Genomic DNA, 24,301 nt, shown 5'->3' on the forward strand with positions numbered 1-24,301 from the left:
TCTCTTAATGCATCAACACAAAGATGGGTAAAGTTCCTAAGAATAAACTGAGCCTTGGGTTATTATAACTTGAGTGCAACTTGGGACAAAAGAATGTGATGACATATGGAGTGGGATGGAGATGTCTCCATGTCACCAAATCCTCACAGTTTAGAGAGAACAAGGTCAGCAGATGGCAGAAGATTCAAGCAACTTGCAGGGGAGAAAAAATTTGGGCCTTTGCACCATTTTGCAAATGTGACCCTTAGGTATCCCACTTATATTATGTGTTATGTGCCCTAAAATTTGCACATGTCTCAGAATATGCCTGCATTTGGACACAGGGTGATTCAAGTGGTAATTAAGGAAAATGAGGATTGGAGAATGGACCCTAATTCAATGTGATTTATATCCTTTTGGGAAAAGAACTTTTGGACAACACATGGAAAGAAGCTACAAGTCAGGAGACCTGTGGAAAGCAAAAGGATTCTGGGCCTGTACCAATGGCATCTTGGAATTCTGTTCCCATATTGCTGAGAAAATGTGTTTCTATGGTTTGAACCTCTGTCTGCGATAGCAAAGGAATATAGGTGACTATTTTGTCACCCATAAATTTTATGTTTTATATACACAACCCCTCAAACTTTTCTCTCCTGGACCCTGAACTATTACTATTTGACCTAGACGGGAAATAACCTAGATAAGAAGAGAAAGCATGTCACATTCTAAAACTCAGGCTCTTTTCATTGGTGTTACCACTGATGTAACATTGGGGTACTTCTTTATTTCTTCCCTTCATATTTCCTTGTAATGATCATTGGAATAGCTCACACTTGACAGTCATACTTTGCATTGTGGCACTGGTGGTCACCAAGAACAGTGCTACAGAGGTCATGCAGAAAATGGTAGTTCCAGGGATCAAACTCATGGGCTGATGCCTAAAAGACAGGAGATCTAATACTAATCATTCCCAGGGGAACTTCCTTTGTTTCACTGTTGTTGAGGGGAGCAGTTGAGCCACACCAAGCAGTTCTTAGGTGGTTATTCTGGGTTCTGTGCACAGGAGTGACACATGGAGGTTTTAGGGAACCATCTACAGAGATGGAACCAGGGTCTTAATGATGTAACCACATGCAAGGCATGTTTCCTCTACTATCACTCTGCTCCTATTTTACTCTTTAACTGTCATTCATTTCTTCAATTTGTGTGTATAACTTTTTGATAACACAATGTCCATATTTTTGAACATAATAGAAGTGTTCCAATTATGTTATAGAAGTATATGTTTTTACTAAGGAAGATGCTTATGACATACTTTTAGGTGAAAAATAATTATTATTTCAAAATACACATTCTTTAGGAGAATGAGTAATATATAGTATTAAAATTATAGAAGAATATACAGTAAATTATTAATAAGAATTGCCTTTGGGTGGTAGAATTTGTTTATTTTTTAATATTTACTGATAGTCTGCATTAACAATAATTACAATTATACCTTAAGTAATAATAAATATATTAAAATTATATTAAATCCCAGATGCTATACCAAATGTGGACAGTTTAAGATGATTTAGAAAAAAGTTTACAAAGATAGAACAGCAGGTTAAGGCATTTGTCCTGTATGCTGCTGATCCAGGTTTGTTCCAGGACACCATATGGTGTGTCCTCAAGTCCCCCCAGAAGGATTAAGCCCTGAAAAATTGCAGGTATAAAAAAAATCAAGATCAAGTCAAGGTTTCTAAAATACCAACTTTGATAGAGCTAGAAGACTCAGAGAAACTGGCCAGAACAGCTCATTGTAGCTCATTGAACTCTCTCTATTTTAGTTTCATTGCAGATTACATGACTAGAATAGTCTCTCTCATGTGGTGTACCTAAATGACAAATGTTCAGGGATACAGTGCCTCTAGAAGTTCTTGACAGGAATTGACAATATGGCTTCAGTGTGGACACCACTTTGTTCATGAAGAAAGGGACAAGAGAGCAGCTATCCACCCTGGACACAATGACAACCCTGAAGGTGAGTCATAAGGCAGAACAAAACCAGCCTTGAGCCGCCAAGTTTTCAAAGCTCTTCTACTCCATCCTGGATACCTTGGACATTTCCTTAAGACTAGGTGTGTTTGGGGGCTGGAGAGATAATCAAGGAAATAAGATACTTGCCTTTCATTGGTTAACCCTGGATTAATCACCAGAACCATATATGGTTCCCCTGAGTATCATCAGGCATCAGTTCTAAATTCAAAGAGCCAGGAATTGCCCCTGAGCACCACAAAACCTCAAAGAAATTAAAAAAAAATTCAGGTATGTTTGGGTCCCAGATATCTATTACAAGGAAGTGATAACACTACTACAATTTTATTCAAGGTACCATTCATGAACACATTTTTTTTTTCAGAGCTAAGTGTCAAATGCCAGGAAGGAGAAATGCATGTGGAACCTGAGCCATGGCCAGGATACTCCTGAACCGGAAGTACACCTCAGTCATGTGAGAACACTAACTACCCTCCCTTCCCCTGCCTGGAAATTGCATGGTTGAAAAGACATTTTTCCCCTACTTTCTTTTCAAAATTCCACAACCCACAACAATGCTCATCTCTGAGATACCCCACATAGAGAAGGTCTAGCTGATTCATGGGGTCTCTGATGCTGCCAGCTCACAGCAGGGTTTTGAAAAAAAATCAATATTTCTTTCTGAAGTATCAGAAGTACTGAGGCCTTTTCCCCACAGAACAGAAGGCAGAGTCTTTCATGGCACTTGAGGCAAGAGGGAGACTTCCAAACGCCCTTGGAAGGCTTGATGGAGCTGTTGTTTAAGATGGGGATATATGGACTTCAGCCACAGAGATAATTTCCAGAGAATCACAACTCTTGGCTGAGACAGGCACAACAGACAGTTGGACTCTGGCTCCATGTGGCTGGAAGCCGCACTTGACCCTCTTTCCTCTCAGAGAAACAGTTCAGTGGCTATGACTCAGAGAACCCCTGAATATCCAAGTTCTATCTTTGGGCACCATTCTTCACCTCAAGCCTCTCTCTGCTTCCACCTACACTCTAGTGTCCAGCTCAACAGGGGTGTGTGAGGATTCAGTAAGATCAAGGCTGGACAGAGAAATTCCAGAGGTGTCTTATCTTATTTTAATCATGGAAGAACTCAAAGGCAGACATTCATTATTGGTTTTGAAGAATGTATCACAGGGAAAAGTAAGAGGGCCAGAAAGTAAAGAAAAGCATGAAAGTTCATTTCCTACATAATCTCTTCATTTGTAAAGGAAGTCTCTTATTGAAATAAAAGATGCTATTGGAAAAAGTCTATAAAAATCTCACTGTAAGTCACAGAATATATGGAAAGAAATTCTGGAAACAAGATGTATAGGCTCCACATATCAAGGGAGGATTTTCCTTATTGTTCTCACTTCCTCCCTCTACTTCACCTCCAACAAACAACATCTCTCAGGAAAAATGCCCCATGGCTCTGTTGGGGAACTGGTTAATGAAAAAAGACCCAGACTTCCAATCTGTCAGATCAGGGAAGAGACCCTAAGGCAAAGGGAGAAGTGGGGAGAGGGGATGGAAATGGAGCCACAGGTCACTTGAAGTTCAAAAGCAACAAGAAACTGGCCTAGACTTAATACGTGAGTCTAGATCTAGTAAACAAGGAAATCCTGCAGATAGATTCTGAAGATACTTTGAGATACAATTTCTCCCCTCCCTCTCCTCCTTTCCCTTTTCTCCTCTTTTCCCTATCTTTGTCTCTCTGCTTCTTTCACTCACAGTAACACACACACACACACACACACACACACACACCATGTAGATGCAGAAAGACATCCCTGCTGCTATTGAGAATGCTCTGGGCATACACAGTTACACAGTGTACATTTAGGGGGGGCACACCTGGTGGCACTGAGGAGTTACTCCTCACTGAACTTAGGAATCACTCCTGGTGAGCTCAGGGGAGTAATGGGGTGCCAGGGAGCAAACCCAGGGCAGCCACATGCAAGACAAACACCCTATCCTTTGTGCTATCCACTCCAGTCCAATGGACTTCTTTTTAAACAAAACATCTGGACATTAAATTTGATGAAAGAAAAAAAATGTTCCTAAAAGTGTAGCTTTATTTTCATAACAGTTCTTAGAAAAGCATAATCTATTGAGTCACATTAACTTCTTGCTTGCAGGCCTTCCCTTCCATGAAAAAGGGAAATGACCTAGCATCAGGGCTATTCTAGAAATACTGTGCTACCTAATGCTTATATTAAGACTGATTAAATGCCAGTTCATTTCTCACTCTCATCTTGAAGTGAATTGGGCAGGAAGATGTAGCGTGATGAAACGATTCCAATTGCTATTTGAAGAATTCTCCTGTAACACAGACAAGCCCCTTACGTTCATTCTCCCAGGCTGCTGCAAGAGGTTGCTAAGGAAGTGATAGAAATAGAAAATATTTTAAATAAATAATTAGTAATTTCTGAGGGGCAAGTTTGCTGTCAAATTTCTTTCCAGAGCTTCATACATCCTCCGTACAGACTAGACAAGCTTTTGCTTCACCTTCCCTCTTCCCAGACCCTGTTCTCTTCCTTCTTTTCCATGTCAAGAAAATGAAGCAGGCAGGTAGGCAGGCACACACACACACACACACACACACACACACACACACACACACACACACACCATGGCAATGAGTTCTAAGAACGTACTAAAAGTTCTTGGCATACAATTAAACCAAGAGAAGGGATTTGCTGAAGTGCTGAAGTTACTTTGTCACAAGTAACTATGAGGACCCATCTTGTGGACACAGGATTTACATGGTGCTACAACAGAACCACAGAGGGCCAGATCCCCAACTAAGAGAAGCTCCAGCAGGAACAAAAGCCAGGAAATGAATATTAAAGAATATTAACTATCCCCCAATTCTTCACCTGTCAATCACCCTAGCAACAGACTCCTTAGATAGAAAGCCCCACAAGAGGCAGGTTTGGAAAACCCTGTAAAAGTCAACTTGGAAAAAAGGAGGTGAGCACATGTTTATCAACCAGCCCAGCATATGGTGCCCACATGCATCTGTCACCCACATCTTTCCAACTAAAATGTGGACTATCATACTTGAATACTGGGTGGGACTCTTTCTATCTTTGTACAAATGTGTGCTCTCTCTCTCTCTCTCTCTCTCATTTCTAGATATGTGTGCCATCTCTCTCTCTCTCTCATTTCTATCTTTGTAGAAATGTGTGCCGTCTCTCTCTCTCTGTCTCTCTGTCTCTCTCTGTCTCTGTCTCTGTCTCTCTGTCTCTCTCTCTCCTCTCTCTCTCTCTCTCCCCCCCCTCTCCCATTTCTCAGAATTTTAACCAAAACCTGTTTTGACTTCACCGCTTCCAAAATTCTTTCCTGAGAGAAAGGCAATGGACCTGAAAGCCCTGGGTTAAGTCTTAAACTGACTTTCCATCTCTGCAAAGAGCAAGACTCACAGCAGAGGTGAGAAGAGAGGAAATGGTACTGATACTTCTAGGGGCTGCTGCTCTCTCTCCTCACCTAAGTCACCAGGGACCCCCTACTGGTATCAAAAAGTGTGCTTCTTCAAGCAGTGAGTTCCAGGGGAGAGTGTGAATTGCACTGCGGCCTCCTTGGAAGACAGTTTCACCTAAGCCAGTGGATTTCAACGTGTGTCTGTTTTTTGGTTGAAAGTCTGATTTCTAAGTTCTGTTTTGGAGTGAGAGGTCTAAGCAATACGCAAGGAACTGGGAGTCATTTATGGTAATAATCAGCTAAGTGGACTCAACCGTTCAATGCTTGAGCCTGGGCAATGTGAAACTGCTCAGGCCCAGTCAGTGCTGAGGCCACATTTGCTGATGGTAAGTAGTGGGTTACTTGCAGTTCCAATAATCAAATATGGGGCCCTGCCTATGCCAAGTGTGGCCTGTAATCCAGCCCTTAGAGCTCTCCAAAGGGACTCTGAAAATGACAGGTGCTGTTTTGGCATCATCCTTTCCCTCCATGAATAACTACATACCAGTTCTTCTTTAAGAAAATGTACCACATCTTCTCCTCTGTTCCCCAGGGGAATTAACTGACCTTCATACCACCACCTCCATTGAAGAGCAAGTGCCTTAAGCCTCACATTTTCCCTCACTGATCCTCCAAGAACTACCAAGAATTGACCCAATGAGCTAAGAAGAAAAATGAAGGGACTTCCAACATAGTGAAAGCTAAGTTAATTAGAACCAATAAGTACAGAATGTATTCTCTGCTTTATTCTGTGTAAGGTAGTCATGATTACAAGTGAGGTCATGGAGGTTGTCAATTGAAATCAATGGTTCAGATTCCAATAAGAAAGTTTGATTACACACTTAGTCAAAACATCTATGTTTTCATAATAATGTATAATATGAATGTCTTATTTATGGTAACAGCATAGTCATCATTTGTCTGTATTCATCATCATCAAGGTGTTAAGAAGAAAAGAGAAAAGATACCTGGTAATATTCTCTCAGTATCAAAGACACAATAGAAATGGGTAGAAAAAAAGAGATACCAAAGTATTTGAATGTGTTCATTTTATTCATATTCTAAACATTTGCTCTGCTGTCTGCTTATTGAAATGAGTCTTGGATAAGCCATTTATTCCACAGGAGGCACATCTGCAGGGTTAATCACGTTGGACAGCACAGAAGCTACTCATATCTCATATTTTCGAAACGGCCTACCTGGATTCAGCCTATAGGTCTCACCACTGAGTGATGTTAGATAACTAACAGCCACATTAGCATCTTTTATACTGACTCATCAAGGCTCAGGGTCTCTTGTGGCACCAGAACGAAACAGATCTTAACTCCAGAAGAGAATTAAGAACCAAAAATCTTGGTGGAACTAGAATAACATGCACAAATGATAGAGCTTATATATCTATATTTAACCAAAACATGTTTGTATATCTCTTCCTTATAAAACATGTTTTTAAGAATTATAGAATTTTGAGTTAAAGAATGAAACTTTTGAGTTAAAGAATGAAAGGGGGGGCAGAGAGTACAACAAATAAGGTGTCTGCCTTGCACATGGCCCACAGAGGTTCAATCCCCTCATATGGTCCTTGAACACAGCCAGGAGGCAATCCCTGTGTGCAGAGCCAAGAGTAACCCCTGAGCATCACAGGGTATATGCCCCGTCCAAAAAAGAAAAAAGAATGACTATAGATACGAACACTTTATTTAGTATACAGGAGAAAACAAAAGACTTTGAGTAATGTCCATGAGTGAAATTTGAAAGATCTCACATTCTTCATATCAATATTATTATTGATTACCTATTATATAATCAGGTAAATTGTGTTCTTCCAAAATATCTAGAATCTCCCATAATACCCTGTTCTTTTAGTTTTTTTAACTTTAGGGACACTATGAATTATAATACTTTTAATGGTAGCTCCATGTACACAATGATTCAACACTCAACACTCCACCAAAGTGTTTATTTCTCTCCACTATATTATCTCAGCATGCTCCCTGCCTATTCCCAGCCCTCCCACCCTATGTGGTAAGCTCAGTTCTGTCTACTAATTTGCATAGAAAATATATATTACCCCTTTTCAATTTACTTCACTCATTCAAACAAATTTACTTCTTGATGAAAGAGAACAAGAAATAAGCAATGACCATGTCCTTGATTTGCTACTTTTCAGAGAAATGATTCTTCCTTAAATTTCTTCTCCCTTCCTTCTTCAGCACTGAGATGCCCAGATGTTCCCCTGATTGCCCTGCAGCTGAATGTAGCCATATAACCGAATTCTCAACAACAGCACAAAAACCGTGTCACTTCTGCCTCTCTTGCTTAAGAGAAAATTGTTTCCTAAATTCCTAGCCACTGACTTTCAGCTGTCTGGATTGTGAAGTGGTGGAGACCCAGCTCTGATGGTGCATAAGAACAACAATAACAACAACAACAAAAAGTCCCTGATTATTAACCCCCAGGCTATTTTCCAAAGGAGACATTTGACAATGACTGGGGCTATTTTTGTGTCTAAAAAAACAATAAACACTATTAGTAAACACTCTGAAGGTCTAAAAAAATGCTGTTATAATGCATGGTATAATGGCATGGTATACTCTTCCCATGAATAAACATTCCTGAGCTCAAATAATTAATCAATAGAGTGACATTGACCAATCATGCCTTAAGACCATGTCTCTCTCTCACTTTCTCTTAAATACAAATTTTGTTTCAGAGTATTTGGGATAGGGGTAAGAACTGCCTTGCTAAAATGTTCCCTAGAATGGGGGGGGGGGGCGGGGAGAACCACTGAACAAACAGAACTTGGGCCTCTGAATGATCTTCCTGAAGATACCCCTTTATCCCCTGCAAATTGACAGGCAGTCCAGATTGGCCATATAGGCTGAACCACTGCATAGATTACCTGAAAAACTCGCTCTTTTCCACATATGTGCATTCTCAGTGGTTGGTTATCATACAGCAGTGATTACTACTAACTTTGATGATCAATTTTGCATTATGTGGGAGAAAAATCATCTTTTTTTTTTTTTTTGGTTTTTGGGCCACACCCAGTGGTGCTCAGGGGTTAGTCCTGGCTGTCTGCTCAGAAATAGCTCCTGGCAGGTACGGGGGACCATATGGGACACCGGGATTCGAACCAACCACCTTTGGTTTTGGATCAGCTGCTTGCAAGGCAAACACTGCTGTGCTATCTCTCCGGGCCCAAATCATCTCTTTTATTGAGGCTATTGTATGTTGGATGTCACTGTGGCAGCAATTTAGTGTTTATCCTAAATAGTACAGTCAATTATTAGCAAACAGGACACAGTTATATCTATTTGACCAGTTGACAAGAGAGCAAAAGTGCTCTGAAAATGCTATTTTTACTGGAAGAGAGAAAAAGACCAGGGAATTAAAAACAACAACAACAACAACAACAAAACCACAGTGACCACTAGAGCTGTAAGGTAAGAGGTCATTCCAGCTGAAACAAATGCCCACAAACTTATTACCTGGAAACCAGAAACTAAAGTGGATGTCCATGAGTTCAAATCAGTGCTGACAAAGCTGACTTCCTTATAGAGGTGCTAAGAAAGAATCTGCCTTCTTCACATTTTCCTTTCTTCTAGAAGCTTCTACATTTCATGGCTTGAGGTCCCTTATTCAATCTTCTAAAGTAACAGACAGGAGCAAGTTGAATGGTTAACATGCTTTTCCCCTATGATTCTCACTTTTCTGCCCCTCTCTTTCTCTTAAAAGAATCCTTGTGATTACATGAGGTCCAGCCAGATAATCCAAGATAATCCCCTAACTCAGGGTTAAATGTTTAGCAGTCCTTAATTCCGACTACAATCTTAATTCCCTTTTGTCACATAATCCAGCATATTTAAGAGTTTTCAGACAGTAGGACATGGCCCTGATGTGGGGTATTAATTCTGTCTTCTACAAGTTTGAAAGCAGACAAGACAGTCAGAGAGTGGGAAGGTTATATGCCAACATATAAAAAAAAAAAAGAAAGAAAGAAAAAACATAGGGGATGTCAGACACAAGAAAAGGGATGATGAGTCATTTAGGAGCAAAATGAGAAACTCTGTGATCACCTCCAAAGCTCATCAACAGTCTTGAGCAGAAAATGTGTCCTTTAGCTCTTGATGTTTCTTTAAAAGTAAGTGTAATGCAGCATGGCTGTGAATCAGGCAACAAAGTTGTGCACACGGAAGTCCTCCAGGAAGTTTCAGTTCTCTATGCAGTCTGCCCTCACAATGTTTGATACCCAGGGCATATCATGGTTCCTGCAAATTAAACTTCTTAATCTAACTTTATGATAAGAGCGTTTGTCCTGTATTTCAGGTACTCCCTGGAGTGCAACATTCCAGAAAACCAATTACCTGAGGGAATTCATGGAAACGTGTGTGGATTAATAACAACTAACAATGACTAAGCAGTTCCCAGTACATCTTCATCAACCTAACCTTGTTCAATCATGGTGGCACTCTTAGAGACTGTTACTCCCATTTCAAAGATGAGAAAACAAAGGCTCCAAGGCTATCTTTCTGTCTGCCTACTGAGCAAGACTCAGGCTTAATTCTTTCATTTCTTATTCTGTGCTCAAGGGTTTTGTTTTTGGGTCTCCGGGGAAGTTATTTTTTGTTTATTTTGTTTTGTTTCCAACATATTCCAGAGCTCCAAAAAAATTGAGCTATTCCCTACTAGGGGTACAGAGTGCAGTTAGACTCAACTATTTCAATTATAGAGACACCCACATTTCTAGTCTGTGCAAAAGCTAAACCTCAAGGCACCTGGAAAAGATTACCTACACGTGTAAGTGCAAAAAAATCAGACACAGGGTCACAGTGGCACCGCTTATTAAGTGGCAATTATGTCATTTAGATAATGCACTTGAAGAAACATAAACCCAACTGATCTTGCAACACAATGATCTACCAAAACGAATCATACATTTCTAAAACCTGGGCAGCTACAGAACCAAAGGATGCCTGAGACAGTGGCAAGACACTGTTTTATGACCGGCTGCCATGTAACCCTGACGCTGTCACTTGCCTGCTAGAAGTCGCATTATGAGAAAAATCAGAACAGGAAAGTATTTCATGGGAGCTGCCGTGGTGAATTAATGAAATAACACATACTGTGGGGACTTTTAGGGGAGACTGTTTAGTCCACACAGCATGTTTGAGTGGGTTTCTCTTTTTTCAACCCAAAATAGTCTTGCAAATATAGCCTGTGAAAGAACTCAGAACAATTCTCAGCCAGAGTTCCCAAGAAGTGTGTGAGTGGTATTTCATTTTAAGAGGCCGGATTTTTGCAAGAAAAGTATCATGCAGAAGGCAGCTTTTTCATTCAATCATTCATTCATTCGTTCATTCATTCACTGATCCACCATTCATAAGTTACCATTAGTGAGTGCCTACTGTGTTCAAGCATTGCTCTGGGCACAGGGGAGAATCAAAAAAGACAAAGCTTTTGCTCACATGCTCTCTACCATCTAACAATCAGACGATACTAAGCACAATGATCTGTGAGAGGAATTGATGATCTGAAGAAAGTCAAATGGCATGGGAAGTCAGCCATGGAAAAGGGTCTTTTAGGAAAGGAAGTAGATTGGAAAGATCTTTTGAAAGAGTTAAAATTTGAACCAACACCTCAGGGAGGTAGATGGGGTCTTTAGGAGGGTTAGAGATCTTGAAATAAACAGAAATATTCCTAGTCTACATCTGAGTCATATATTTTGAGCAAGCTACTTCATCTCTCTATGCCTTGGTTCCCAAATATGCAAAGTATGGGAAGTGTCCACTTGTCAAAACCGAAGTCTTCCATTTTGCTCAGGGACCTGCAGCACAGCCTGGCACATGTGAGTGCCTTGTGTGTCTGCGTCATTGTTGGTCCTACCACTATTAAGCTCTACCATGCTTCTGTCTCTACTCATTTCATATGAGATAGGCCATCTTGTGCCTCGGGTTTGATCTCTGCTTGATCACAAAGTTAGCACACAATATGTACATGTGCATAGATATTGACTCATTTACATCAATTCCAACACACCTTGGAACCATCCCTGTCTCTGCAATCAACTACTCCGAAGAAATAGCCACACTGCTCATGAATCTAAACAGCAGCTATAATGCTATTGTCTCAGCATCCCCTTCTCTATCAAATAAAGCAGGGCAGTGGTCCAGAGAAATAGTAGAGTGAATAGGGAGTTTGACTTGCATGTTGCCAACCTTGGTTCTATCCCTGGAGCCTGCCAGGACTGATCCTTGATTAACAGAGTCAGGAGTAAGCCTCAGCATCACTTGGGCATGGAGAAAAAGGCAAAAACAACAATAACAAAAAAACCCAATAAATAAATAAATAAAAGTAAAAGTGGACCAAAAAAAAAAATAAAAGGTAAACAAAGGGGCCTAGAGATAGCATAGCAGTAGAGCATTTGCCTCGGAAGCAGCCAACCCAGGACCAAAAGTGGTTCAAATCCCAGCATCCCATATTTGTCCCCCATGCCTGCCAGGAGCAATTTCTGAGCAGAGAGCCAGGAGTAACCCCTGACTGTTACTGTTAACAGTAACCGGGTGTGGCCCAAAAAACAAAAATAAATAAATAATAAATAAAATAAAAGTGGGCAGTAGGACAATTCTTAGTGGGAAGCACATCATTTTGGTTATGTTCATTAAAAGAATAGTTTCAGGTCTCTTTCAAACACATCTGACCTCAATTTAGGGGCAAAGAAGTCCAATAAAATAGGGGTGGAGAAATAAGAAAGAAATGCTATCAGAAGAAAATCTCTTCATTGTCCTCACTATTAATACCACAGAGAAAAGCATTACAATTTTATTTTTATAAGTTCTTTTTGCTAAATTTATTCTCAGTTATTTTGTCTTTTTGGCTGGTTCTATAAACAGAACAATTCTCATATTTTCAAAATGGTTGGCATAACCATAGAGAAAAACTAGGTTTTGCAATGATAATTTTCTTACCAGTGAGTTATTTTAATGAATCCTATTATTATTTCTACAGATTCATGGGGGAATTGGTTACCCCAAAAGAGATAAAATTACTGACAAAAAGTGATGGTTCTATTTCCTCCTTTCTGATTCTTTTTTTTTTTTTGCATCTAATAGCATTATCTATTCTTTCCTGAGCAATGATAAATAATGATGATAATGGGTATTCTCGCTCTGAATTTAACAAGAATGTTTCTAATATTATACCATTAAAAATGATGGTAGCTTTGGACATGAGCCCCTTTTATTAACAGTCATTCTAAATGCTTGAATAAATATTTAATTCTATCAACTGTCCTTTTTATCACCCGTAAAATAAATTACAAGATTTTTTTTCATTTTTCATTTCTCCTATTAAGAATATTCAATTATTAAATAACATAATGATGTTCCTAAGATCAAACCATCCTTCCATCTCTGGGATAAATCCTACTGTGCCTGTCTTTCTATGACTGTGTAATAGAATCATTTTTACTTCTTTTTTTTGGGGGGGGGTCACACCCAGCAGCGTTCAGGGATTACTCCTGGCTCTATGCTCAGAAATTGCTCCTGGCAGGCTCAGGGGACCATATGGGATGCTGGGATTCAAATCACCGACCTTCTGCATGCAAGGTAAATGCCTTACCTCCATGCTATCTCTCCGGCCCCTCATTTTTACTTCTGTTTCTCCACTCTATGAGCTCTTGGCTCTTTAGCTATAACCGGCTCAAGTTTGACTGGAGAAGGTAGTTGACAATGTTCACACCCACTTTTGCAGGAACTGCTTTACACAAGCAGATATATCATATAACTGGCCATAAGAACAAGAAGTAGGAAACTCATTCAGCACCTCCCTCACTTACATACCCTTCACATCCTCCACACCCCCATTATTGCCTGTCTTCTGCTTTCACACCAATCAGCAGAATTCAAGATCCTACATATAAGGAAACCAAGTTAATACTATTGAAACCTAGGATGAGCCAGAGTGGGAAAGCTTTTTTCTACCAAGGTCCACTTGGAGATTTGTAATATCCTCCATAGGCCATACAGTACAGGTAAACTGGCCTCAAGCAACAAATGAGAAGCACAGGTAGGTTTTCTTAAGCCTTTTTGGCCATAGAGAATGTCAAAAATCAAAAGTTATAGATTGGGGCCAGACAAATAGCACAGTGGCGCCTGTCTTGCAAGCAGCCAACCCAGGACCTAAGATTGTTGGTTCGAATCCCAGCATTTCATATGGTCCCCGTGCCTGCCAGGAGCTATTTCTGAGCAGTAGTAACCCCTGAGCACTGGGTGTGGCCCAAAACAACAACAACAACAAAAAGTTATAGATTTACAGCCTTGCACATAATCTACCTACGTTCAGATCCTTGGCATCCCATATGGTCTCCAGCGCAACAACAGGAATGATTTCTAAAGTGCAGAGTCAGAAATAACCCATAAGCTTCACCAGGTGTGGCCCTAAAACTAAACCAAAAGTTACAGGGGTAGGAAAGATTGTACAAGAGTTAGCACAAATGGACCGGAGAGATAACATGGAGGTAGAGCATTTGCCTTGCATGCAGAGGGACAGTGGTTCGAATCCCGGCATCCCATATGATTCCCCGAGCCTGCCAGGAGTGATGTCTGAGCATAGAGCCAGGAGTAACCCCTGAGCTATGCTGAGTGTGACCACACCAAACTCCCCCCAAAAAAGTTAGCATATTTGCCATGCATTGACAATGGATTTGATCATAAACACTTCATATGGCCCCTTAGTACTGCCAAGAGTAAACCCTTACACATTCTCCTTTTTTTTTTGGTTTTTAGGTCACATCCATTGGTGCTCAGGGATTAGTCCTGACTCTGTGTTCAAAAGTTGCTCCTGGAAGGCTCGGGGACAATATGGGTTACTGGGATTAAAACTGGGGTCTGTCCTGTGTTGGCCGTGTTCAAAGCAAACACCTTAGCACTGTGCTATCACTCCAACCCCTACACATTCTTTTTTAATAAAATTATTAAAAGACCCCATTTGCAGTGCTTGGGGGTCCTGAAGCTACTCCGAAATGATGATGCTTCTAGCCTGATTGTTTATTTCTTAGGAAATTTCTAAATTCCCCCCAAAACATACCTGGCAACGTCTGCAAGGTCCACAGAATGACATACTGCAATGTTCAGGAGCCAGGTGGCAACAAGGATCAAACTCAGCGCTTCCATTCTGCTTAGGCATATTCTCTGCCATTTGAATTATCTCTCCACCTGCTTTCTACATTCTTAAATAAAGTCTCTTTAAAAATTAAAGGGAGGCACTCCTAACCAATCAGTGTTAAAAAATAAATACTAACTGCCTGCTTTTAATTAATGGCAAGATGGGCTGAAAGTCTTCCTTAGTGAATTATAATTTCAGACTGAAATTCCCAAGACAGTATGGAGGCGCTTGTTAAACCGCAGAAACCAATGGAATCAAGAGGTTACTTAACAGGGCGGTGGTTCAATCAGTTCCAGAGAAATCATCTATTATGCAAAACCCAAACCTTTCAAACTCTTTGAAATACAGCCCTCACCATCTTTCCATCACCTAATGTCTCCTTTCCATCAACTCTCTCCTGATTCGATTTTAAAGCAAAAATCTAGTGTAAAAATAAGTAAATCATGGTCTGATGGCTGGAAACCACCAATTAAAATAACCCAGTAGCAAAAGAATAATTACAGGGTCCTCAATAGTGCTGCATCCTCAATGGTTTAGAGTTCTGCAGAAAAACTGAAGGCAAGCATGCCCTTGCAGTCCCCAATACCCCTTGCTAAACCAGGGCAATGGTGCCCTTTTTAAGTATAAATCCAGAATGGCATTTTTGATTGTCCAGAGAGTCAATCACATCCCTACCTCATCTGAATTCTGGCTTTGGTCACTCCTGAAATCAGACTCCTCTGGGTTTTTTTCCTTGAATTACAACAGACAAAATTCTGGAATCTACTTTTGATTATTCTCTGAACAACTCCTTAAGAACTGCTTCAGGATTTGAATTCCTTCATTCAAATAGAATCTTGAAATAAACACTATCTTCAAATGAAAAATGCAGTACAACTTTCTTTTTAGGATCTTCAGTGTTAATAGGCAGGAATTTTCTAAAAGAGAGAAAATAAAAAAGAAAAGCAAACTGAAAAGGACAAAATGGAAGACAAATATTGGAAATAGGAGGAGAAAGAAAATGACAATATTACCAACAGTGTGAGGCACTTTATATGACATTTCATTTCATCTTCACAACCTTTTAGAGAAGGTGATATCAAGCCCATACTAGAGATGAAGAAACAGATTTGGTCATACCAAGTAATCTGTCCCAGATTGCACAGTGTAATTGCAGTGGAGTATGGAACAAAGATTAAAAAAAAAAAATAAAACAAAATTATAAATTATGCTCTCCAACTGAATTCCCATTTGAACTATCAATGTTTCTCTTTGAAGGGTTTAACACAAAAGTTTACAATATATAAAAAAAAAATGGGGCCCAAAGAGATAGCACAGTCCCGGTGTCCCATATGGTCCCCCGTGCCTGCCAGGAGCTATTTCTAAGCAGACAGCCAGGAGAAACCACTGAGCACCGCCGGGTGTGGCCCAAAAACCAAAAAAAAAAAAAAAAAAAAAAAAAAAAAGTTTACGATATATTTTAGTGGATTAATGGATTCTATGGAGTCATGATGTCTCTTTGACAAAACAGAACCTAACCATAAAAAGAAAAATAACAGATAAATACAAATAAACTGGCATAGAGCTACAGTCTGGTAAAGAGAAACCAAGAATCCAATTTTTGAGTCTCACTCAATTCACCAGACCAGAATCTCTTTTATAAATACAGTTTTTCTATATAGATCAAATATGGGCACACCTAAAGAAAGTGAGAAACTGATGGCTGCCTCTACTTCACCCCTGGAATTCTCTTTTTTCTGACTTTATTTTTCTAATTTATATTGAGAATCTTTGCTGCTGTTGTAATATATCTGAAGGGTATTTTCCCCACACTGATGCAAAATCTGTTAAAGGGAAGGGGGTTGGTCCTAAAGCAAAATAACACATATTTTAAGCTAGAATCCTGGCAACTTCAAAATTATAGTTATAAGAAGTAAGCCAACTGATCTCTGAAATGAGATTAACCCAGTGGTCTCCAACAAGGTAGGACTAGCCCACAGATGTGTTTTACTCATCCCATAGCTGACCCACACTTTTAAAAACTTTGTTGTCAACATTAAAATCAGAAGATATGGGGCTGGAGAGATAGCATGGAGGTAAGGCATTTGCCTTGCATGCAGAAGGACAATGGTTACAATCCCGGCATCCCATATGGTCCCCCGAGCCTGCCAGGAGCAATTTCTGAGCTTAGAGCCTGGAGTAATCCCTGAGCACTGCCGAGTGTGACCCAAAAAACCAATAAACAAAAACAAATAAAAAAAAAAAACGTAGAAAATGTGATGTCAAAAGCTGGGTTTCCAGTTTCTCCTACCAAACGAAAGAACTGATGACCCTGATACATTTGTGCATAGAAAATATGTCAACTATGGTTGACCCTTTCAGAAGAATGATCCACTTTTCTCCCCACCTAGTCTATTTCACTCATTTATAACATTCACCTGGGCCGTTTGGTGACCTTTAAAAGGGATCCCTTCAAGGGTTAAGTAGATGTAGATTGCAAAGTCAAACATTATTAGACACCCCCAAAAAAACTCCAGTAAAAGACTCTTTATCCAGGATCATGTTGTATCATAGAATGTCAAGCTTATGAAACAAAATAATTGGAGAAATGAAAAATTCCATTGGACAAACCCATTGAATGTCTACTCTAGGATACTCTCATCTTTCCTCTGGGAAACATGTTTGCATTTTTATAACTTTTTCTTCCCAAAAATCTTGCAAAGAAAAAAATTATTCTAAGAAAAACAGAAGCTGAGAAAAGAAAATAATGCAATTAGGAAATTGCATACCTTAAAGGTTTTGAACCCAACTCTACCTAGACACAGAGAAAGAACATATTATATTTCACTTCAGAACCCTCTGTTTCTACCATCATCACTGGGAATCTCCTCTGGCTCTGTTCAAAGCAGGATCTGGGGCCTGTAGCATCAGCCTCACAGAGGGCTTGATAAAAGCAGATTCTGGTCCTCTTCTAGACACTAAAAACCAGGACCATGCATTTAGGGTTAACCTAAGAAGCACAATGCTCCGTGGCCAGGCCTGATGAAAATGGTGTGAGCCACATGCATATTTTTAAAGATACTAGTTGGCACATTTGAAAAAAAAATTAAATGGCTTCTATGCTGTTGCCACCCCCACCCCTCTTTAAAATGTCACTTTCAGGAGCTCTTTCTTTCTATAATAATACTGGCCACACAGTGACCAACAGCATGGCTATGATCAAGATGAAAGGATGTACAAAGGAGCAGATCTTTCTAGCATGCTGCATAGTGGAGTGAACCAGGAGAATGAAGCAGCCCATGAAAGTTGGACTGAAGTTCAGCACCACCACTAACCAGTTGAACTTCTAGAAGTAATTCACTTCCTCTTGGGATGCAACCTCTGTCATAGTAGAGAGTTTCTGGAGCCTCATGCTGAATTAAAGAGGGGAATGCATCTCTAAAGCACTACCCCCCAGTAATGGATTCGTCTGTGCCAGCCTCTTTCCACCTTCCTCCTAGATGCTTAGAGTCCAGTGTCCATGTGTGACCATATTCCTCGTGAGCTGACCCTTCACACTATTTTCCTGAGATCTCTTTTCTCAGGCTAAGAACATGTGTGTAAATTTCAGGTGGTGAAGACAACGTGAAGTTTTGGAGGGTCAGTTCCCATCACTTGGAGTGAAGTAGCCATGCAAAGCAACCAAGATTAGTAACTATAGTGTCTGTAAATCAAAAATTGCCATCAATGTTGCTCTATGCAATGAGCTCTGCATTAAACAGTTGACCTGTCACAAGGTTCCAATCCTAAAATGAAGTTAAGATGGTTCAGCTGTATCAGATCACAGCAAAAAAAAAAAAATCCATCTTAGAGGCCAGAGATATGGTACAGGGGTTAACACACATGCCAGCAGATGACCAATCCCAATAGAATCCTCAGTTTCACATGGTCCTTGACTATTAAAATAAAAATCCACAAGTTGTGAGATCACTGCAGGTCCCATATTTCTAAAACCCACACAGCTGTATCAGAAGAAGCAGGATAGAGTCGAAGAAATAATTTACCAAGCCTGTCAGGAAAGTCAAGGAGCCAGTGGCTTCTCCTAACTTCTTCCTTGTGATATCTCAGAGCACCAAGTCAAAACTGACTTTTTTTATACCAATCCCCATTTTCTAGGAGGGGGACAAAAGTACCTATCTAGTGGATTTTACATATCAAAGGAAGAGGTTTTTTTTTTGTTTTGTTTTTTGTTGTTGTTGTTGTTGTTTTTTTTTTTGGTTTTTGGGCCACACCCAGTGGTGCTCAGGGGTTACTCCTGGCTGTCTGCTCAGAAATAGCTCCTGGCAGGCACAGGGAACCATATGGGACACCGGGATTCGAACCAACCACCTTTGGTCCTGGATCAGCTGCTTGCAAGGCAAATGCTGCTGTGCTATCTCTCCCGGCCCAAAGAAAGAGGTTTAAGGAAGAAGGATGTTGGGTAACATCTTAGTTTGGGGTTGATAGCTGGGTGTCATCTTACAGTTGACAATCAATGGAGATAACACTAAAGGCCTCTCAAGTACTGCCAGGTATGGCCATGGAGCCCTTTAATGCATCATGCTGGCACTAGAGACCTATCAACATCATAACTTGGCTCCCCTTTCCCAACAATAAATAAAGAACTTTGCTCTTTAAATAGTGTGGAGGATGTGGTAGGTCAAGAAAGGCAGAGGGTTTAATGTGCCCCCTCATATACTGATTCATCTATGTCCATCCAACAAATGAAGATTGCATCCCCATAGCTAAAGCTCACAAGGTCCTACTCCACTGGACTATCTGGCCTCTGAAATACGTGAGCTGACTCTTCCCACTGTTTTCCTGAGATCTACCTAAGTCTATCTAAGGCACATGTTCTAATTTCCAATATGGTTGGGTTTGTTGTTTACTTGTTTGTTTGGAGGCCACACTCCTGTGGTACACAAGAGTTACTCCTGGCTTTGCACTCTGAAATAACTCCTAGTGACCTTGGGAGTCATATGGAATGCTAGGGACCAAATCTGGGCTGGCATCATGCAAGGCAAGCACTCTACTATAGTTCTGGCCATGCTCAGACATGTTTTTAGTTTTTTCGGGGTTTTGGGGGTAGGTTGGGGCCACACCCAATGGTGCTCAGGGATTACTCCAGGCTCTGTGCACAGAAATCACTCCTGGCAGGCTCAGGGGATCATATGGGATGCCAGGGATAGACCACAGGTCCTTCCTGGGTCAGCTGCATGCAAGGTAAACGCCCTACCTCTGTGCTATCACTCCAGTCCTCTGACATATTTTTCAATCACATTAGTTCAACCACATAGGAGGAAGCAAGACCCAGATTTAGACCTAAGTGGAGTGACACTGTGGTGATAAAACACTAGGGATGCTGGCTGGGACAAGAGGTAAGTCCCAATTTCTATTCTCCCTCTTGCTGAAAACAGAGATAATAGAAACACATTTAGAATCCCCATTTATTAGGAAGCACATTTAAAAGGGGGTCCAAAAGAAATAAATGGAAAGAAAAGCAAAACTTTTGTTAATCTGTGAATCTCTAATCGGGTGGTGAATCAAGATGCGGATGAGCTTATAGGGCATCAACAGAAGTGGGATCACCTAAGCATAGGCAGGCCCTTCTTCAAAGATGAGAAAGCAGAACAGAAATCTGAGAATAGGATTCCTGTCCTCAGCCTGAACCAACATCACTAATTCAAATGCAGTCCCCTCTTCCTACATCAGAGAGAGCCTGAGAGTACCAGAGTAAATGGGGGTAATGAATCCTACAGCTGCCCTCAGGGCAGGTGTCCCAGAGAAATGACACACTCCTCAGGGCAAATCATCACAGCTTGGTGCCTGTGGGTCCCTGAATCTTCCCGGCAGCCACATGTGGAAGCTTAGAGTTCCATCTCTGACAAGAAGCTGCTCCTCCAGCTGTGCAAGTGAGCTATACTAAGACTCCTTCTTAGCTAAGATTTTGAGAAGGGACATAGAGCACAATGAAAACACACAACTATCACAGGGTGGGAACACACTGCCATTCCACTTGCCTCAGACATTTGTTCTAGGACCGACTGACACTACAAGTGGTGACAGAATATCAACAGGTATGACTCACCCCTGAGGCAGTCTATGGACTGACTCCTAATGTTTCAACACACACACATAAGCAGGAAATATGGTCTTTTATATCCTCATTGAAAATAGTCTGAAGTGGAGCTTCTCAACAAGCCTTCCACCACATTCACCATTCATTCTAAATTGTCTGAGTTAACTCTCCTCCCCCCAACCCCTTTTCAACTGCTATGGAAGCCAAAAGCAGAAAAAGACTGTATCTTTTTATCTCTATACACCACTTTAAAGTTAGTACTGGAAAACACCACCCTTAGTCCCCAAGGACCAATGTCACCGCACAGAGGAGCTCAGACTGTCCTACAATCAACAGTTAAACAACTGAAACTTTCCCAGACATCAGACGCTTTCTGTATTTTGCTGTTGTTGCATTAATCATCCTAACACCTTTTTAATTATAACCGCAAACTGGAAGCCATGGCTTGTGATGTTATAAATACTGATTTTTCCAGTTAAATTAGGCATTTGCTGTTTTATGTTTTGATAGGAAGGGACTGTTTGAAGCCTCCTAAAATATTGCAATTAGTTCTTGCTGTTGAAACAGACAAGACATTAACAGACACATTTGCTGCTTCAGTTTAATGTGCTGGAATGTGTATGCTTAAGTGTACTTGAAGCTTTGAAAGCATACAGCGTATTTTTCAAAGGAGACGAATGCAATGGCAATCCACATATTTATTATAGCTTTCTGAGGTGACTTCTAAAACTTTGCCTGGCTTGTACTTGAAACTTAGAAAGCACCTTTCTTCCCCAGGGAGAAGACCTGTCAGGAAACAAGCCTTATTTTACCAAGAGGCTCTGTTAAGATAACATCACCTTACCTGACAAACCCTGTGTTTCTGTTTGACAAATGCAATTAATTACCGAGATGCAATGGACTTGAGACTAGCCAAGCAGATCTGTTTTTCCAGAGAGGTATAACAAGGGGAAGAGAAAAGGGAAAGGGTGACAAATTTGTCTGTGAGGTATTTGTTCCACTCACGTCTTAGATCTTCTTTCTGACTGGCAAAATAAAAATGTAGGGTTATTTCTTTATTCACCTGCCTGAACTTTCTACTCTCCTTTCCATTCTCCTGAGGATAGGCGGCGGAAAAGGATTGGAACGAACATCTCACAAGACAGAAGCTTCCATCTACTGGACACCTACTGTCCAGTAGGCAATCCGTTCTCCGTGATATAATCCATTCAGTGCAAACTCATTCAGACAGCGGGGTAAAGAAAGTTCTGGGGCTGGGGAATATCCTAGAGAGCCCAAACTCGCCAGCATCGAACGTTTAACTGTTCTCACTGCTCTGTTTTTGCTCTAACCTGAAAACACCAAAGTTGGATTCTAGCCACGCAAATGCCTTGGAGGCGGTTTCTGCGAGAATCCAGGGGATCTCAAAGCCCGCTGAATTCATCCAGCTACCCTGCTTCGTTTCTACACTGGAACGCAGAGCAGAGCTAGCTTGCCCAGAGCCAGTGGGGTCGGGAAACACCCCGCCAGCTCCAGGTCGTGGGGGAATCCCAGTCTTGGAGCTTGTGCTTCCAGAAGCCAGCTTAGACCGGCAGCTGGCCGAGCAGTGGGGCGCCGCCGCCCCTCACTCATCCCGCAATAAAGTAACGCTCGGCCAGCGCCATGCCCCTGGAGCCCTCCTGCGAGAAGAGCTCCGGCTCTCGAGGCGCGAGTGCCTAGATTGGGGGGTGAAGGAAAGCGGCGGTTTCCCCCCAACCAACAGCTCGCTCACTCGCGTCTGTCCCTCCCGCCCACCCTCCCGCCGAGCCCGGGGTCCTACCTGTACCACTCGAGCCCCTTTTCGTAGTTCCTATCGAAGAAGTGCGGCTCAACGCCCACCGCCCGCACGTCCGGGTGGACGCGGATCGCTTCCAGCAGCGCGCGGGTCCCGCCTTTCTTGACCCCGATAATGAGCGCCTGGGGCAGCTTCTTCTCCCCGTAGTCCGGGGTGCTGGGGGCGGCGCCGTCCCTGTCGCCGCTGGCGTTGGCCGCCCTCCGGCCTGCGAGGTCCTCGTCGGCGGTGCTGGACTCCGGCGTGTCCCTGTCCAGCTGCGCGCTCGGCGCCGTCACCATCTCGCCGGGCGCCCGCGGGGTCCGGGGGAGCCAAGGGTCCCGGGCGCCCCCTGCGCCGCTGGCCAGTCCCCAGCCTTCAGCCCCGGGGCCGAGGGGCTGCTCGGGCTCTCCGGGGGTCGCGGCGGGAAGCTCCCCGCGGCTCCCGTTGTCCGGCGGCGCGGGCGGCTGCGAGGGGCTGCCGGGGCGCACGGGGGGAGGCGGCCGCGAGGGTGGCGGCGGGCTCGGCGGGGGCTCGGCGGCGGCGCCCGGGGGCTCCTGCAGCGCCAGGGGGAACTGCAGGGAGCCCGAGCCGCCCAGGAGGCTGTAGCACAGGTAGGTGACGGACAGGGACAGGGTGCACATAAAGAGCAGCTTGCGCGCCGGCGGCCCCTTAGCCGAGGCGCCGGGCGGCGGCGGCGGCGCGGCGAGAGGTGGAGGCGGAGGCGCGGGCGGAGGAGGTGCGGGCCACGGGGCCATCGCGGCTCCCGGCTGGCGGCGGCGGCGGCGGCGGCAGCCCCCGGCGCTGCCCGGACATGGTTTCAGCCGCCGCCCCCGCCGCCGCCGCCGCCGCCGCCGCCGCTGCCGCTGCCGCTGCCCAGCCGCCCCGGCTGCATGAAGCGACGCCGCTGCGCCCCCGGCCCTGGCCGCTGTCCCGCTGCGCCGCGGGGGAGCCCGGCCGCATGGCCCCCTTGCCCGCTCCGCCTGCGGAGTCCGGGGGCCCCCCCGCCACCCCCCAGCCTCTGGCGAGGGGACCGAGGAGGGGGGCGCGCGGACCCGCCGGCCGCACCTGCTCCGTCGGCAGTGCCCCCCGCTGCCCAGGCTCCGCCGAGGCTCCGGCTCCGGCTTCAGCCTCTGCCGCCGCCGCCGCCGCGCGCTGTGGCCGCCCCGAGTTCCTTCCCCGCTGCTAACTTTCTGCGGGGAGAGCGGAGAGGCGCGGGAAGCAGGCGGAGGGGGGCCGGGCGCGCGCCCCGCGCCACCGAGGGAAAGAGGGGGGGATGCGCCTCGCGCGCGCCTGCGGAGGGAGGGGGCGCGGGAGCGGAGGCGTGCGCTAGGGCTGGGGCGCCCGGGGAAAGCGGAGATCGTGCCCCCCCCACCGCATCCCACACGCACCCTCCTCCGGAGGGGTTCCCCCGCCCAGCCCCCCGCGTCGCCTTCCCTCCCCTGGGAAGGAGCTGGCGTCTCCCGGCTCTCCGCCCCTTTCCGAAGACTTCGGAGCTTGACAGCCCCAGCTCGCCACCGACTCAGCGCACCAGGCAGCGGGAACCCTAAAAGACCGGAACCCTCACTTCTCCCTTTTTTTTTTCTGGGACCCCAAATCAGCTCAATTCATCCCTGCCCTGCTCTTCTCTCACCATGGGCTAGCCACCTGCCTTTGGCCCCGGCGTGATTTCTTTTCAACAGCTTTTTCTCCATCCCAACTTCCAGCTGCCCAATATCCCCAGCCTATTTGGAAGTGTCGGATTGGGTGGCGCTTTCATGCAAACTCCCCTACCCCTGGTCCCC

The 24,301-nt window shown here is 43.5% G+C and overlaps 1 protein-coding gene across 1 annotated transcript in view; it reads right to left on the reverse strand.

Annotated features, from left to right (window-relative positions):
* Nucleotides 1–23,275, reverse strand: part of HS3ST4 (heparan sulfate-glucosamine 3-sulfotransferase 4) — a 455,289-nt gene extending 432,014 nt beyond the window's left edge. The window contains exon 1 of the mRNA XM_049787810.1: nt 22,527–23,275. Coding sequence (XP_049643767.1) covers nt 22,527–23,275 — 749 coding nt within the window. The remainder of the gene's footprint in view (nt 1–22,526) is intronic.
* Nucleotides 23,276–24,301: the final 1,026 nt, after the last annotated feature.

Source organism: Suncus etruscus, chromosome 15, assembly GCF_024139225.1.
Source record: "Suncus etruscus isolate mSunEtr1 chromosome 15, mSunEtr1.pri.cur, whole genome shotgun sequence".
NCBI lineage: Eukaryota > Metazoa > Chordata > Mammalia > Eulipotyphla > Soricidae > Suncus > Suncus etruscus.